The 19,526-nt window shown below is 39.4% G+C and overlaps 1 protein-coding gene across 1 annotated transcript in view; it reads right to left on the bottom strand.

Annotated features, from left to right (window-relative positions):
- Positions 1–446: 446 nt before the first annotated feature.
- The window catches only part of LOC124606650 (sialin-like), a 90,074-nt gene continuing 70,994 nt past the window's right edge, over positions 447–19,526 (bottom strand). The window contains exons 7-8 of the mRNA XM_047138652.1: positions 9,349–9,500; positions 447–795 (exon numbers count right to left, since the gene is read on the bottom strand). Of these exons, the coding sequence (XP_046994608.1) occupies positions 9,379–9,500 (122 nt within the window). The 3' untranslated portion in view covers positions 447–795; positions 9,349–9,378. The remainder of the gene's footprint in view (positions 796–9,348; positions 9,501–19,526) is intronic.

Raw genomic sequence — 19,526 nt, forward strand, 5'->3', positions numbered from 1 at the left:
TAACTATCTGAGTAATTATCTGACTATTTAGATTCAGGGATTGAAAATTCACGATGACGGCACAAGAAATAGCAATATTCAATGAATAAAAATCTCTACTCACGATTCCCAAAACTGTTATTCTATGATGCACAGTAGTGTGCAATAAAAGTTAAATGCAGCTATTTAATATAACTGAGATAGCAACTCAGTCTACCAAAGTAACGGTCTTCTCGCTAACTTTACGATTTCAATTTTAGCGATTAGCATGCATAAATAGTGGACAGTATTTTTACGATAGTTGATAATTAATGCAGCTTTTTCTTACGTATACATTGTCTCTTTGCATTGGAAACAATCATGAATAATTTTACTTTCAGTCAGGAATGACTTCAAGGATGAAAAGTAAGATGTATTAATGAGGAAATTATGTGGTAGAAACTAAAAAACATAAGACGACAAGTTCATTTAGTGAAGGTATAAATCATGTATTTGAGAATGAACTTGGATTTAAATTTGCGAAGAAATGAGCTCGTGCTCTTCCTGACACTCGACTCACAATTCTGCACACAATTAGTTTAGAAAAATTGTTAGCAGAATTTCGATGGTGGTTCCTTGCCGAGGGCGACCACAATGGTTATAGCTGGTCGTGATGGTAACTGATGCTCTCTTGGTCACGGTGATGGCGTGGCGCGGCAGAAAGAGATCCTCAGTACGCACGGTGCTGTAAGCATTTTCTCTCCTTACTGATGACCACAGAGTTCGTGTTGTCTGCACCAACGACGATGTTGCGTAGCTGCATCGACCACAGTGACGCTGCAACAAATAACATTAACAGATTAGCATATGTGTCGTATTGATTCAGTGTAGAAGCCTAAGTCTTGCTCGGACTGTCAAAGCCCTTGGAATAACAGTACGCCAAAAAGGTAAAATTATAGGGAATAGTTGACTGTGAGAAGCCGATGCCTAGAGTGATTATCTCTTTAGGACCTTCTATGATTTTTCATGGAGCGTAAATATTGAGTCTTAAGTCTGAATGTTTAGTGTAGATGTGTGACTATTGACATCATTTGGCCCATAACCACTGGCAGCGTGACGTTTAATTACTTGGCAGATGGAGAAGTTTGTGTTATCATCCTTGACAGTGGGGCACACTCTAGTGATGAGACGTAAGCCATCACTTTGGGTTCCTCTACCGGGCATACACTGGCAATGAAAACATTTCGTACTGTCTAAATTAGAATAGGTATACCCGTGTCAGTACTGCCGATTGGTTGTAGAATTATGGACATTCTTAAACGCTTGCGTTATGACCTTTTTGGAGAACTTCAATTTCTTCTACAGAAATAACCACGGATTTCACGAAAAGAGCTGATGTGGAATTCAGCTCCTTCTGTTTGTGGCTGACGAAGTCTCTGAGCCAGACGAAGACGCTAGTCCTGTTTCAGAGGCATCCTCTCGGTTCAAGGTCTGGGCATTGACGAAGGGTGGGGTTACTGGTAGTTTGGAGCTCCAACGTTAGGCGCAAGATAGGGCCCCTTAGTGATACGGCTACAAAGGAGGGGAAGAATCCGGTGTATACTCAAGTGTGCATTCTGGGAGGGTTCATGCCAGATGTGGAATGGGTGCTTCCGGGTACCATGAAGGGCATAGGGGCAGCTAACTGCAGATGGTGGCTCATGTTCGTACTAACGACGCGTATCGCTTTGGATCGGAAGAGATGTTCCCTGGTTTCGCGCGGTTAGCTGAAGTAGTGAAGACTGTCAGTCTTGCTTGCGAAATAAAGGCGGAGTTCAACATGTGTAGCATCGTGTACGGAACCGACTGTGGTCCTTGGTACAGAGCAGAGTGGAGGGTCTGAATCAGAAGCTCAGACGGTTTTCTGAATCTATAAGTTGCAGATTCCTCTACTTGCTCCATAAGCTGCTGGGTTTCCGGGTTGGGCTGAGTTGGTCAGGAGTCCACAGGTAGCGGCTGCATGGGTAACAGAGGCTGGGTGGAAGGCACTGGGCGGTTTGTTAGGTTAGAGGGTCTCTGGAAAGTGAAGAAAGGGCTTCAGTTTCAAAGGGTGTGGGACGAATACAGGAAGAGGGTAGACATAGCAATAATCAATATTGTAGTTGTAAACTGTTGTAAATGTGTTGGAAAAGAATCTGAGGTCCAAGTACTAGTAGAATGCTCTGAATCTCAAATCGTTATACGTACGGAAACGTGGTTGAAGATGGAAATAAGTTCAGCCGAAATTTTTGCAAAGGACCTAACCGTGATAGGAAATGACAGACTATGTACAGTTGGTGATGGAGCGTTTATTGCAGTCAGAAGTAGTTTACTTTGTAGTGAAACTGAAGTAGACAGCTCCTGTTAGTTAGTGTGGGTAGTGGTTATCCCTGACAATAAGATTAATAACTAGTTCTTTTTACCGACCCTCCGAATCAGATGATGCAGTTGCTGAACAGGTCAAAGAAAAATTTAGTGTCATTTCAAACAGGTATCCCACGTATGCAATTATAGTTAGAGGTGACTTCAATCTACCCTCATTATGTTAACGAAAATACACGTTTAAAGTCGGTGATAGGCATAAAAGGTTGTCCGAAATCGTACTGAATGCCTTCTCAGTAAATTGTTTTGAGCAACTAGTTCAGGAGCCCACTCGAAGTGTAAATGGTGGCGAAAACATGCTTGATCTCTTAGCAATAAATAATCTTGCCCATATAGGGAGCATCATGACAGATGAGTGACCAGAAGATCGTTGTAGCTAGATATATACAGTAATATCCGAACCTACCAAAAATAAACACAAAATACATCGATTTAGGAAGAAAAGCAAATAAAAATTCGCTTTATGCCTTCCTAAGAGACAGTCTTTACTCCATCCAGTCTATGTAAGCGTAGACAGGATGTGGTTTAAATACAAAGAAATAGTATCGACGCCACTTGAGAGATATATACCGATTAAATTAGTAGGAGATGGTACCGAGCCCCCTTGGTACACAAAACATGTCAGAACACTGTTGCAGAGGCAGCGAAAAAAGCATGCAAAATTTAACAGAAAGCAACCCACAATTGTCCAAGTTTTACAGAAGCTTAAAATTTGGCGTGAACATCAATCCAAGATGCCTTCAATAGTTATCACAACAAAACTCTGTCTATAAATGTGGTAGAACACCTAAAGAGATTCTGGTCATATGTAAAGCATAGAAGTGGCAAGACGCAATCAGTATCTTCAATGAGCGGTAACAATGGTAATGTTATTGATAACAGTGTCACTAAAGCAGAGTTACTAAACAAGGCTTTGCGAAATTCCTGCACAAAAGAAAACGAAGTAAATATTCCAGAATTCCAATCAAGAACAACTGCGAACTTGAGTAACTGACAAATGGTTCAAATGGCTCTGAGCACTATGGGAGTTAAGTGCTGAGGTCATCAGTCCCCTAGAACTTAGAACTACTTAAACCTAACTAACCTAAGGACATCACACACATCCATGCCCGAGGCAGGATTCGAACCTGCGACCGCAGCGGTCGCGCGGTTCCAGACTGTAGCGCCTAGAACCGCTCGGCCAACCCGGCCGGCTTGAGTAACTGAGAAGCATATATCCTCGATGTAGCGAAACAGTTTAAAACACTGAAGATAGACAAGACCTAAGGTCACGATTGTCAGGTTCTTATCAGTGAATGCTGATACAATGGCTCCATACTTAGCAACCATACACAATCGCTCGTTCCGCATCCAAGGACAGGACAGTTGCACAATTCGCCCCATTACCCAAGAAAGGAAATAGTAATCCGCTGAATTACAGAACTTTGTCACTAAAGTCGATTTGCAGTAGGATTGTGGAACGTATTATGTATCCCCTCGAGAAAACTTCTTGACAATTAGCCAACATTGATTCAGAAACATCGTTCTTGTGAAACATAATTAGCACTATATTCTCATGAAGTAATGAGTGCTATCGACAGGGGATGTCAAATTGATTCCACTTTTTAGATATCCAGAAAGCTTTTGACACCGTTTCTCACAACAATTTCTAATTAAAATGCATGCCTATGCAGTATCGTCCCAGTTGTGTGACTGATTCGTGGTTTCCTGTCCGGAAGGCCACATTTCGTAATAACTGACGGAAAGCCATCAAGTAAAACAGAAGTAATCTCTGGCGTTCCCCAAAAAAGCATTATAGGCCCTCTGTTGTACATGATCTATATAAATGATTTAGGAGACAAAATGCTTGCCTACGGAGTATCGTCTTAGTTGTGTGACTGGATTCGTGATTTCTTGTCCGAGATACAGCCCTCTTAGATTTTTTGCAGATGGCGCTGTTATTTACCATCCTGTACGTCATCAGATGACCAAAACGAATTTCTAAATGATTTAGAGAAGGTATCTGTACAGTGCGAAGAGGGGCAATTGATTCTAAATAATGAAAAATTTCAAGTTATCCACACGAAAACTAAAAGGATTCCGCTAAATTTCAGTTATACGAAAAATCACTCAAATCTAAAGGTTGTAAACTCAACAAAATACTTAGGGACTACAGTTACGGATAACTTCAGTTGTATCGATGGCATAGATAACGATCTGGGGAACGCAAACCAAAGACTGCGATCTATTGGCATATCTCTTAGAAAATGTGACAAGTCTGCTAAACAGACTGCTTACACTACGCTTGCCCGCCCTCTTCTGGAATATTGCTGTGCGGTGTGGGATCCGCATTTGACGGGATTGACGGAGGACATCGAAAAAGTTCAAAGAAGGGCATCTCCTTTTGTAGTAATGCGAAATGGAGGAGAGAGTGCCACGGATATGATACACGAATTGGGATGGCAGTCACTAAAACGCCTTTTCACTGCGGCAGGACCGTCTCATCAAATTTCATTTAGTAACTTTATCGTTAGAGTGTGAAAACATTTTGTTGGAGCGCACCTACATAAGGAGAAATGTTCATCATTGATAAGAAAATTTAGAGCCCGCGCGGAAACAATTGCGTGTTCGTTTTACTCGCGCGCTTTGGAATGGTAGAGATGTGGCTTAAAGGTGGTTCGGTGAATGCTGTGACGTCCCGACAGAGGTTCGAGTCCTCCCTCGGGCATGGATGTGCGTACTTGTCCTTAGGATAATTTAGGTTAAGTAGTGTGTAAGCTTAGGGACTGATGACCTAAGCAGTTAAGTCCCATAAGATTTCACACACATTTGAACATTTTGAATGCTGTGACAGGCACTTAATAGTGACTTGCAGGGTAATCATGTAGGTGTGGATGTATGTGTAGAGATCCAAGCGGTCAGAAACAACGGCATGCGGGTTGATGATGTGTCCTTTAATTTCCAGAAGGCTTTCGATACAACAGCACGTTGCCGCTTAGTGAAGAAATATAAGACCAGCTGTGTAACTAGATTCATGACTTTCTAAGAGACAGAAGGCAACACGTCTTTCTTAACAGGGTGAAATCGTTCGATGCAACTTTAGGAGTACCCCAAGGAATTGTCACAGGACCGTTACTGTCCACAACGTATGTAAATGATCTTAGTGGGTAACGTTGGAATCTCCGTTAGTCCGTTCACAGTTGACGCTGTTGTATGTAGCAAAGTCGAAACGTTAGAAAACTGTAGCGAAATGAAAGAAGACGATTTTTGCAAGGACTTTCACCTGATTCTTAAAGAAAACACATGCAAGATACCAGGAAGAATAAGCCATTAATGTTCGATTACACAACTTGCGAAGAATCACTGAAAACATTAAGAATAGCAAGACAACTACGAAATGGGGTACGGACACATAAAACTAGTCGTAGGAAAAGCACATGCTAGGCTGAGGTTGACTGGAAGAATCAGAAGGTTGGTTGGCTTATTCGGGGGAGGGACCAAGCGGCGAGGTCATCGGTCCTATCGGATTAAGGACGGATGGGGAAGGAAGTCGGCCGTGCCCTTTCAAAGGAACCATCCCGGCATTTGCCTGAAGCGATTTAGGGAAATCGCGGAAAACCCAAGTCAGCATGGCCGGACGCGGGATTGAACCGTCGTCCTCCCAAATGCGAGTCCAGTGTGCTAACCACTGCGCCACCTCTCTCGGTAATGTGAGTAAATGTAATTCAACCACGAATGAAGCGACTCAGAAAACAGCCTTTCGAACGATACATAGTATTGTTCGTCATACTATTAACAGAGGACGCAAAAGAGACATAAAAGACAGCGGCGCATTTTGTCATGGGTTAAGCAAAGGGCGGGAATTGTCTTCTAACGCAAGCAGAAGACACGAGAAGAGAGGTGCTAAATATCACTAAAAATCCAGAGACCGTGCGCTCCAAACAGAGTCAGGCAGCATATTACTTGGCCCCATACACATCTCGCGAAACGATCTCGAAGGGAAAATTGAAAGTAAAGGTCATACGAAGACTTAGCAAAAATCGATACGGTATCTGAAAAAATAGTTTAGACAAGAAGACAATAGAAGCTTTCGAAATGTGGTGCTACAGAATAATGCTGAAGATTAGATGGGTAGATCACATAACTAATGGCTCTAAGCACTATGGGTTCAAAAATGGTTCAAATGGCTCTGAGCACTACGGGACTTAACATCTGAGATCATCAGTCTCCTAGACTTAGAACTACTTAAACCTAACTAACCTAAGGACATCACACACATCCATGCCCGAGGCAGGATTCGAACCTGCGACCGCAGCAGCCGCGTGGTTCCAGATTGAACCGCTTAGAACCTCTCGGCCACCGCAGCTGGCACGTAACTAATGAGGAGGTATTGAACAGAATTGGGGAGAAGAGAAATTTGTGGCACAACTTGACTAGAAGAAGGGATCGTTTGGTAGGACATGTTCTGAGGCATCACGGGATCACTAATTTAGTATCGGAGGGCAGCGTGAAGGGTAAAAATCGAAGAGGGAGACCAAGAGATGAATACACTAAACAGATTCAGAAGGATGTAGGTTGCAGTAGGTACTGGGAGATGAAGAAGCTTGCACAGGATAGAGTAGCATGGAGAGCTGCATCAAACCAGTCTCTGGACTGAGGACCACAACAACAACATCTAAAAAAAAAAAAAAAAAACTATTTGGACACCATTATGCAATACGGAATTCGCCACTAGATGCCACGAGAGGCGAACCTGCCGGTATAAAAAGAGGCGAGGAGTACGCGTCAGCAGAGAAGTAATAACAGCAGAATGTGTCGATCAGGAGAGTTTAGTGACATCGAACGTGGACAAGTCAGGGACTTAACAATCGTTCTGAAGCTGCCAAGTCGACTGTTTGTAATATGCTTGTGAAGTGGAAGCGTGAAGGAACAAAACCAGCAGGCCAGACAGGGACCACTGAACACTGGGAGGGGGGGGGGGGGGAGGGGGGTTGGCTGAAAAAACAAATAAACGAAAAAAAAACGCCTTAAATCTGAGGGAGGAATCGCTCGTAAGTTCCAACGTGCTGCCGCCAGTCCAGATAGCACTCTTACTGCGCATAGGGAATTAAAAAAGAATGGGTTGCAATGGTGGAGCAGCTCCTCATAAGTCACACATGTCAGTAATGAACGCTAAGCAACCCTTGAAGAGGTGTAAAGAGCGACACCAAGGAACAGTGGGTAACCGATAACGATTTATTTGGGGTTACGAATCACTATACCCTGTTGCAATCTGGTGGATGGGTTAAGGTTTCGCGAATGCCCGCAGAACATTACCAACTTTCATGTAAAGGCAACAATGATGTGCAGAGCAGATGGTTTTACAGTATGGCGGGGTTTGTTTGTGGGTAGATGGTGTTTCACTTATTGCCCTTAAGAAGACGCGATATACGAAAAGATATGAACATATTTTACTGCTTTGCTTGCTGCCGACGGTAGGGGAACAATTCGAAATGGTTTGTGGACAACAGCATTCCTGAAACAGACTGGTCTGGCCAAGGTTCCGACCTGAACCTAATGTAACACCTTTGGTATGAGTTAGAGCGTGTACTTCGCTGCAGACTGCAACATCCAACATCACTAGTTTCTCTGGTTTCGGCTCCTTAGGAAGAATGGGCTACTATTCCTGCACAGGCATTGAGGCAACTCGTTGAAAATGTGACCTCAATAAAGTGTAATCCGTAACAAAGGCGAGGGGTAGACACACCTTTTGTTAAGGTCCGTAGGTGCCAGGATACTTTCGATTACAAAGACCTGAAGAACCCTCCAGTACGCCCACTCAGGTCACATGTGGAGTATAGACTTAGGTGTAGAGTGACGCCATGTTAGCGTGCGTTGAGGCCTTATTGCACGAGGAGCGAAAAGCTAAGTGATAGATCAGACCAGTGATTCTCAACCTCTTCACCTCAGCGCTCTCTTTCTGTCTTGCAACAATGACCAACACACTCGAAGTTCACCATATGTACAAACTCTGCTTTATTCAATATACTTCTGCAATCATTGCTGGAAAAATGGGATAGTTCTTACACATAATTATCTTACGTTCTGATAATAAAAAAAGTATTTTTAATTATTTCATTGAAATTTTTCAAAGTTTAGTTTTAACACGAAGTCATTGACTAGTGTGATCTTATTTTTCTAGGAATTTATATTATATCACATTCTCATTCTTTGTGACAATCAACAAAGCACCATTTAAAGGTAAGTTGCGGGTACAATAAAAAAATGCTGAACGGATAGCTTGCGCCGAACCGGCTTGAGGAATCTCTTGTCAGAGCTGTGAGGCTGAGTTCATCCACTACGGGAGCGCTCCTGACGCCAAGACAGAAAACCTGCTGACATAATGGCTTGTGCATGTTGAAGTATTAATAATTATAAATTTGTAATTAAAATATTTTCGTATTTATATTTCTTACTTCGGCTGATCTTGACTCTTTACTAAACTAACTGGTAACCAAAACATGGTTTTAATCTATAATACTAGTAACTAGGAAATTAAGTTCTCGTACCATTTCGTCTGTTAGTAAGTAAACTAAACACAGAATGCACGACCGCTCTCTCCTCAGCCTCCAACCCAAGGCTCCCTTTTCGTTGCACAGCCGCCCCTAGAAAGGAGGTCGGCCCAGGGAGCTGTAATGTCCCAGGTGCGGAACTACTAGATTTCAGCACACCTGAGTGAAGCATTTTCGGCAGCCTCGACTACACAGGTGGTGGCTAACGTAGAAATACATACGATGCGCCATCAGTTATTAATACTGAAGCTCAGCTACTGCAGCGACAGGTACAAACGTTTTTAGCTATCTGTCAGTGACATGACTGGATATGGCTTTTATAAAGATTAGCGGAAGTAGAAATCTATGTACCTGCCGCAGAGACAAGAATAGGGATGTGATAAATGGTACGAACGTACATACAAGTGACAATTGCTTAGTTTAAGAAACTATAACTAGCATGTAATGCGAATGTATTTACCACAGAGTTCCAGTGTCCAAGGGACGGATTCTAAGGTACGTTGGCTTTCCAACGACCTTTCTGCGTCCTGTCTCCATCAGCCATCGGTGTTACGCCTTTGTCAAACGCTCTGTTCTCGATACCTTCATTGGCGGTTGCTTTCTGTGCTCTTTCTGAAACGAAGAGAGGTAAAAGAAAGTAGTATGACTACATTTCTTAAATTTCATTGCGTATCTGTTGCTGATAGTGATAATGCTTCTATGAAGATGCATAATTTTGAAGGCGAAATACAGTGTGGCGGTGTTGATATCATATGAACATTAACTGGCAGGAGAATCCATTATAACGATAAGTAATGTACTGAGAGTGGAAAAATACTAATTAATTATTTTTAATAAATAAATAAAATAGTGAAGTTAATTAATCATATTTGGTACCAAACTCTTATTGAGAGTGGAAAAATATAATTAATTATTTTTCATAAATAAATAAAATAATCATACTTGGTATCAAACTACAGGTTTGTCAGAGTACTTTGTTTCCAACTAGTATACAGTTTATATATGTAAAGTGACTTCATTAGCACAACATTGCCTCGTTAGAACTTTTTAAACTTTTGGAATGTCATTTGACTTTTTGAATTTTGTGATAGCAAATATGTTCTGACATTTCAGATTTTAACAAGCTTAATACTATTTGTGAGGTCTGAGAGGAGAGTGCCATTTGCAGAGTAAACATACTTCCGATCTGTGTTTCTGTTTAGTTTAGTAATAGGACAAAGGCATCGAAGGTGACACGACACATTTATAATGTGGCAAAAATATCTTCATTTAAAGTATGGCAGGGAACCTTGTTGTGGTTTCGAAGACTGTGTGTGTGATAACTACACTCTTAAAAAGATCAATAACGACACTTAAATCCATGCAGCTATTTTCAAACGTCCAATAATTATTAAATGTCATGAAACATTTGCCTTTCACTCACAATGTACGAAAATTTGTTAAAAGTCTATTGTTCATTTCTTATTCAGGTCACTCGTACAGCCATATCATATATTATACAGTTATCACTATTTCATTATAGTATATATTTGTCAAATTTTCGTCAAATGCCCACACATACATTCTCCCCTCCAAAATACTCACTTACAAGCGCACACGCACAGAAACACACACACACACACACACACACACACACACACAGTCTGTCTCCATGTCACTCGTCAGATTTTTTAATGTTGCAGTTGTTATGTATAGATTATCATAGTGGGTTTTCTCTTGATGTTTGATTGAGCCGCCCACTGACATGCCTACATAGTGTCTGCAAAAACAGGAAAGACATCCGGCTGCCCTCTACCACTAACACTGCCAAATCGAGACCAGCAGGACAGGAAAAAGGCCAGAGAAGACGTTTGTTGTACAACGCAATTTTCTGTTGCTGAAACTCTTAGGACACAAACATTTTCTTGTTTACATAGTTTCTCTGTAGAAGCAGATACATATTTCCATTAAGTTGTTCCTGTATCTGTAATATGATTTCGCCGAAGGGCCGATGAATGTGATATGTGACATTTCCAAATTATGTTCAATAATATTTGCAGCTATCGTAGAACATTCGTTAACATTCGAGAATATTCGCCAAAGTTTGCGAACGTAATAGAACAGCCTAGAGTGTTTTCGCTTGAAAAATAAATTGAAGAAAAATACATTGATGTAAAAGAGACAGAAGATGTCCTATGAACACTACAATATGACTGCGACCACCAAGGGTAGCATCAGACACAAAAATTAGTAACTGGTGGCAGATGGTTTTGGAGGTGTCATCAGCTTAATTCAGAAAAGCAAATATATACCTGTCTCTCTGTGTGTGAAGAAGAAGGTTTCACATTTTCTCATTAGAAAATTCTGAATTCGACCTGATTTTAAGCATCGGCATTTAGGCATTTTTATTCTTTGTGTATCTTATGTTCATTCCAAGAGAGCCATGAACTGCGAGATGCCTTCATATTTGTGTTGGGTCTTTGCGGCTTGGCACTGACGGTGGGCTTAGTGACGAATGACCATGAGTATTCCTTTGCTCATAATTTGAACACGCTCTTGTTCAGTTCTGAACTCTCAAATGTGAAAACGCAGTCTGGTCCGTTATATTTGGCCTGTTATCTTGTAATTGCTACCCTGTAGATGACGGTTTGGTATAAGTATTTTGGTGGTTGCTACTTGGGCTTATAATACTGTATCTAACGTTCTATTTGCATGTTTGAAATATCATGGCATACCACAAACACCTGTATCTGTCGTATTAGTTTCCAGTTAATTCGTGAATTTCCTCTTAGTCCTAAACATTATCTCAGATACATCAGCTATTTCCAGCCGAGATGTCTGCTAGTTAAAACAAATGATGGCTTTTTTGTCATTGTAGAAAAAATAAAAGGCTGAACACTAGGGCAGGCAATATCCATTATTATCGTTTTCGTCCATTTACAGTAGAAGATATAACGAATCTTGCAGAATAAAGACATAGTCTATATAGTGACATGCAACAAAGCATTTTCTTAACTACTAGTAAAGAAGCGCATGTGCAGAGTGGATGAAGTGTGTTGTACCCGTCACGTAGATGTTCTGCCCAACATGTAGACTAAGGTGAGGGCCACTCTGATCACTCTTATCACTCTTAACCTTTTTGCATTATATCCAATATTCTTTTTCCATCAACGCTTTGATTTCTGTGATGCAGCCTGCAAAGACACCCTCTCCCATGGCAACCTCTTCATCTCATAGTAATAACATGGCTGTTATTTCCTGCTGTTTTAACATATGTCCTGTCATCTTTTAGTGTTCGCCATATATTCCTTGCCCTCAGAATGCTGGGTATGTTATGGATACAAATTGACATTTGATTGTGATTTTACATTCAGCGGCAGGAATCAATAACCTCTGAACGCTGACCTTGACCTTGACTCACAAGTGTCTGTCATGTGGTCATCAGGGTCATGTATGACATCACTGATGACCTCAAACTCATAACATCATCACTCAATAAAACCAATCTATCAATCAACAATTATAAATTAAAAATCCTCTCCCCTCCTTATCTCTAGCCAGTCAAAGTATAGTATTAAAAAGGAAAGAGCCAAGATGATGGAAATGTCCCAACTATGTTAATGAAAAGTTGAAAAGAAAACTCCTTCCTAACTCCAACAAACCACGGTGTAACCACATCTCTAGCCAATCATAGCACAGTATTAAAACCCAAGATAATGAAACTAACCCTAGTGTGTAAAAAGGAAATTAAGAATTATTTTCCCTGATCCTCTTCCTTATCTCCAGTCAGTCATAGTGCACTATTAATCCAAGTTGATGGGCATGTCCAATTGCGTTAGTCATAAATTTAAAGCCCTAACCAGTCAGAGGAAATTATTAAAATGATACATAAGCTTGATGTCAAATTTCCAACATACACATGAAGTCACAGTCCTTGGCCCCTCTCTTCCTCTTATTTGCAACCAGTCATAGTGTAGCAAGCTGATGGAAACAGACCAGTTTTGCTTTATACCCCACCTCCTTTTTCCAGCTTGTCAGAGTGTACTGTTATAAAACAGCGCCTGATATGAGGTCAAAAATTTATGTAACTTCAACTTAAAAGTGAGAGACATGCATTACATTATTTATTTTTAAATTACACACACACACACACACACACACACACACACACACAGGTAACGTGCACAATGCACCTCCATTTCCTCTCCTCTGATTAGAGCCTAGTATTAAAATGAAAGAGCCACTCTCAATGTAGATCCATCTGAACTACGCTCAAAAGTATTGGCACGATCTGAAATATTTATCAAAAAGTACATTGCAAACGTTTCTCTCCTGTCCTCCAATCAGAGCCTAGTATTACTACAGGTAACACAACGTAGTCACACTTGGAAATGTGTTTGAAATATGTATCAAGAAATACATAAAACTTTCGGAACTGTAAAAAAATGACAATTATATTTTCATTATTAACATCCTAAGAAATCATTTACGGACTGGCTCACCAGTCACATCAGTAAATTTAAATCGATGTTAATATCATTACATGTGGAGTATTGGAACGAATATGTAAATACTCTATATAAATACACACATCGAAAAAAGTTTTGCAACCACTTCTGTTCCGAGAGTTCCGGAACCTGTACAAAAAATTGGAATATAGATCAATACAAACATCATTTCCGCACTTTTTATTGCTCATGAAAACCACACATTGCATGTTGTACATTGAAACCTTCAGAGGTGGTGGTCCAGATTGCTGTAAACACCGGTATCTCTAATACCCAGTAGCACGTCCTCTTGCATTGATGCATGCCTGTAATCGTCATGGCGTACTATCCGCAAGTTCATCAAGTTACTGTTGGTCCAGATTGTCCCACTCCTCAATGGCGATTAGGCGTAGAGCCCTCAGAGTGGTTGGCGGGCCACGTCCTCCATAAACAGCCCTTTTCAATCTATCCCAGGCATGTTCGAAAGGGTTCATGTATGGAGAACATGCTGGCCACTCTAGTCGAGCGATGTCGTTATCCTGAAGGAAGTCATTCACAAGATGTGCACTATGGGGGCGCCAGTTATTAATGTACTAACATTTCACATTTGCAATGGCTTATCTCGCGCTTTCATTAACATGTGATCTTGCAATGTTAAACACTTAAATACGTTAGCTAGTCAAATGTACTCCCAAAATTTCACTACTCACATTAATAATTTTTTGATATTGCGATTTTTTTCCGTCAGTGTAGATCTGCAGTGTTAGTCTACATGAATGTAATGTTGTGTGTATTTTAAGAAATAGAATAGACCATTTTAGTTGAGGGAATATTTAAGACGTGAGGCGTTATGCGTTAGGTGGTGGTGGCAAGTTTCTAAGGGACCAAATTGCTGAGGTCATCAGTCCCTAAATACGTTAGATGTGAGGTGTTACTGTGTGGTGGAAACCTAGGAGGTTATGAGGCGAATGACGAGCACCTAGGAGAGGAATGGGGGACACCTAGGGAATGGTGGACGTCTCTTAAAGTAACTGTGTTTTGTATAAAGAGTATGACGCTATAGAGCCGTAAATAGTATTCCAACAAGGTAAGAATGTCGACTTCTGGATCTTAAATTCTGTACATTAGATCTACAGCAGTGCCCTAGATGAATTTAACATTATGTTTAATTTAATAAGTAATCAAGACTCTAGGTGTACAATATTCAGTTTGAAGCTTCATTGTGGTTGCAAAGTGTGAGAAATCTTACATCTAACATAATTTTATTTTGCTTTAATTTTCGTAGAGATCTCACACATTACGATAAGCATGTAAGCAGGGTGTCGTTTAATACGTTATACAGTAAATTTCCTACTGTATATATTTAATTTGACGCTACATAGATCTTGCAAGTGGTTACCTTACGTCTAATACAATAAATGATAAATAATTTTATTTCTTTTCTGAATACAGACCCTAACATTGCTTTTTGAAATGCCACACCTCTCTCTTGTTGGCTTTGATCATCTCGTGAGTGTCTTATGAGTATGTTTAAACAGAGCATGTCATTCTGTATCTTTATAACATAAACATTAATTGCTTTCTAAAACTGAACATCTTCTTCCTTCCTAAAATCGAACGCGTATTTCCTTCCTTCCTAATATGATGTATGTTTGTCTTTTGGCTATGTTGTGTGTGTCGTTAACTGATTAGATGGTACTGTCATTTAATAGTTGATTATAGGAATAAGTCTATAAGCCTTTTAGCATGCCTTCGCGACATATTTATGGACGAAAATTTTGTCACAAGTTGTTGTACATAACGTCTGGTGGAGACATTAGTAATAATAGCAATAACTGCCATCTACTATATGTTTCTAATAGTGCATTATCTTTGTCCTCCCCAGATTGGGAACTGAGAACAACGTAAGTGCGGAAATATTTAATTTGAGGTTGTATTGTGATTTACATCAGGAGTAGGCCTAGTTAATTACTTTCGGACTGTGAGTTTGCCTGTGTTCGCGTGCTTAGCGTTGTATTTTAGGTAACATTTATTTTCTGCAGTTATAAGCCTGATTAGGTTATTTTTGGACATCGATTTCCAGGGCCTAACGTCTGTTGCAAATTGTTATTGGTAGCTATTTAGGAATCCAAATAGCATTACAGTACTTGCTTTAGAGTGGACAATTGTGTTTTAGGCACTAATCTGACAACTACGGGTATATGTGAAATTTGTATTACGATGCTTGACGTAAGCACTGTACTTTCTTTGCGTGTCAGACGTATTTTTGCTGCTATTTTAGACTTGGGAAGAATATTGTGACATTTGAAAAGCATCACAGATGTGGAAAGTAATTAATTAAGCTTCTAGTGTGCTTTACACCAAGTGTTGTACATGGACAGAACTTCTAACATTTATTTTCTGCAGGGCAGACATCTGTTTATGACAGTAAGAAACTGGCGGTACAAAGAACGAACACTTAATGTTTTTACTAGTGCAAACATCTGCTAGTGACAACAAGAAACTTGTGGTACAAAGATCGAACAGCTGACACTTTTAACAGTGTAGCCATCTGTTGATGACAGTAAACAGTTGATTTTATTTCTTCTTTTTCAGTGCTTCTGGAATAGTATTTAAAGTAAAATTCATGTTCGATAGCTAAGTATTACTAATTCGTTAATTACACTTAATAAGCAATTGTTGGTTTTTAGTTATTTATAGGGAGTGTGTTATAGACTCACTCCAGTATTCTAAAGCGGATGATACATAGCTTCAAATTAAATTTGTCATTGTGGCTGGTGTGCCTGTTGGTAATCGATATTTTGGAACTCACTTATGAGAATATAGCTGCTTATATTTCTGATAAATATTGTGGATACTTCTGAGCACAGCCCCGATGGGGGCTACATTGTAATAGTAGTATGAGGCTCTGACTGGAGGAGGAGTGAAGGAGATGGAATGCTATGCAACGTACGTATGATACTTTACATAAATAATGCATATCTTTCATTTATCTGATCAAGTTGAGCTTACATAATATTTTAGAGAATATCTGTCATCATTAAGCATTACTTTCAATTTGGCATCAGTTACTCATTTTCCTACTCGTATAGTACAGGAAAGCAGCACACTGGTAGATAATGTTTTTAAAGGTCAAGATACATTTAATCAAATAATAACTTTTAGTGTTAAGAATGGTCTTTCTGATCATGAGGAATAACTAATTACAGTATATGACATAGATCCACACAGTATTGCAAAACAATCCTCCAAAAGAGTGTATTCAATTAACGAATTAACAACTGCAAATTTTAAGGAAAGCTTGTAACAGTAAGACTGGACGAAGTGTGCAGGGCACTTGATGCTAATTTATAATTTAGTCTATTACACAGTACCTTCGTGAGTATATTTGAAAATAGTTTCCCTAAGAAAACAGTGAAACATAAGTGTATGAAACCAGCCAAAAAGCCATGGCTTACTAAAGGGATAAAAATATCTTGTAAACATAAAAGTGAAATGTAACTTACAGCCAGAATGTGTAATGATCCAGAAAAAGTCAAACATTATAAAAACTACTTACGGCATTAAAAAAAAATATTAAAAAATCCAGTAGAATGTCTGAGATTAACAGCCTCTTATGATAAAACTAAAACAATTTGAAGTATTATTAAAATGGAAACAATGCAATTGAGACCACAGGAAGATTTTATTACTACCAAACTCACTGAAAAGTTTGTTAACAAAAGTTAGAAGTAGAAAATATTGTTAACAATCATTTTTAGGTGTTGTAGAGAAAATTTGATGTGGCTACTGATTAGAAAATGCAAGGCTGTACATGGACGAGGCAATACCTATACAATTTGATAACACTGATATTAAACCCACGTCTTCTACTGAAATCACGAAAATAATAAATTCATTCAAAAGTAAAAGCTCACATGGAATTGATGACATTTCCAACAGAGTACTAAAAGCTTCGTCCAAACAGATAAGTAGGTTTCTCAGTCACACATGTAGCAGCTCACCAAAATAGGGCATTTTTCAGGATAGACTGAAATATGCTATCATTGAACCATTGCATAAAATGGGGAATAGGTGTGATGCTAACAACTACTGCTCAGTCTCACTTCTGACAGCTTTACCCAAAACTCTTTAAAAAGTAATATATTCAACAGTAGGTTCACACATTTGTAAAAATAAAGTGCCAACAAAATGTCAATTTGGTTTTCAAAAGGCTTTTCAGCAGAAAATGCCAGCAGAAAATGTTATATATGCTATTACTGATCAAATATTAAATACTCTGAATAACTGAACATCCACCACTGGAATTATTTATGAGTGCTATCTGTGGGACAGTGCACACATGGTTTAATTCACATTTAACTGGAACAATGAAGAAGGTAGACATTAATAGTGCAGATAGTCTGCAAAAATCAGCAGAGTTCTCTAACTGTGGAGGTATCAAGAATGGTGTCCCACAGCTTTCAGTCTTGAGTCCCTATTGTTCTCAATCCCTTATTGTTCTTAATATATATTAACGACCTGCCACTCTATAGTCATGAAGATGGAAAGCTAGTTATTTTCGCTGATGATACAATTATAATAATCACACCCAGCAAACAAGAATTAGCTGAGGAAATTGTAAATAATGTCTTCCAGAAAATTAGCAAGTGGTTCTCTGCAAACTCCTCCTGCACAGGCCAAGAAGGCCCAAAGGTATCGACTGGCCGCCGTGTCATCCTCAGCCCACAGGCGTCAAGGATGCGGATATGGAGGGGCATGTGGTCAGCACACCACTACTGTGCGCCCTAAAACTACAAAAAAAAAAAAAAAATTCCGTATGTTAGTTTCCGAGACCGGAGTCGCTACTTCTCAGTCAAGTAGCTCCTCAGTTTGCCTCACAAGGGCTTAGTGCACTCCGCTTGCCAACAGAGCTCGGCAGACCGGATGGTCATCCATCCAAGTGCTAGCCCATCCCGACAGCGCTTAACTTCTGTGATCTGACGGGAACCGATGTAACCCCTGCGGCAAGGCCGTTGGCTCTCTGCAAACTGACTCACATTAATTAGAAAATAGCACAGTATCTACAGTTTTGTACAGTAAATGGATAATATCATTGATAAATACAGACTTTGAACAGAAGTCTGTTGCTATGGTAGAATATTCAGAATTTCTGGGTCTGTGCATTGATGAGAAATTGAATTGAAAGAAATATATTGCTGATCTACTGAAACTTTGTAATTCAGCTACTTATGCTATTAAGATTATTGGAAATTTTGGTGATAAACATATCATTAAATAAGCCTACTATGCCTATTTTCCTTCACTGCTTTCATATGGTTTCATATTTTGAGGTAATTCATTACTAAGAGGAAAAGTATTCATTATACAGAAGAGTTTAATCTGAATAATAACTGGAGCCCAGCCAAGATCACCTTGCAGACATTTATTTAACGAACTTGGGATATTCAGAGTACCTTCACAATACTTACTTTGTATATTCACTTACGAAATTTGCTATTAATAACACATGCCAGTTCAAAAATAACAGCAAAGTGCATAGCTACAGCAGTAGAAGAAACGATGAGCTTCACTTTTCTGGATTAAATCTGACTTTGGCGCAAAAAGGGGTGCATTATACTGCCACAAAAATCTTTGGTCATTTACCAAATAGTATTAAAAGTCTGACAGAAGGCTCACCAGTATTTAAAAACAAATTGAAAGGGTTTGTGAATGACAGCTCCTACTACTCAATAGATGAATTTTTAGATATGAAGTAGTAATCGAGAAAGAAGACATTAATTATATTGTGTAAAGAAACATTATGTTAAATTGACACGTTCCACATCGTTATGAAATGTTGTATTAATGATCGATGGAATAAGTATTAATGTAATGCAATACAAGGTAATGTTACTATTCTCTGGTTGGTTAGAAAGTGAAGGGGCTGTGGTTTAAAGCACAACCGGTCTCTTTACATCATCTCGTATGTTTAATATTGCGCCCTGATGAGCTGGAGACAAGAGTGGAGTGGGAAGAGAAATGCCTTGATGTGTACATTGGAAATAATTTAATTTGAAAATTTTTTCATGTCATTCTAATACTATGCTCTGGTTGGTTGGAGTTTTAAATTTGGTACTAGCTCAATTGACTATTTCCACCACCGTGGATTTCTTTTAATACTGTGTATGAT

Source organism: Schistocerca americana, chromosome 3, assembly GCF_021461395.2.
Source record: "Schistocerca americana isolate TAMUIC-IGC-003095 chromosome 3, iqSchAmer2.1, whole genome shotgun sequence".
NCBI lineage: Eukaryota > Metazoa > Arthropoda > Insecta > Orthoptera > Acrididae > Schistocerca > Schistocerca americana.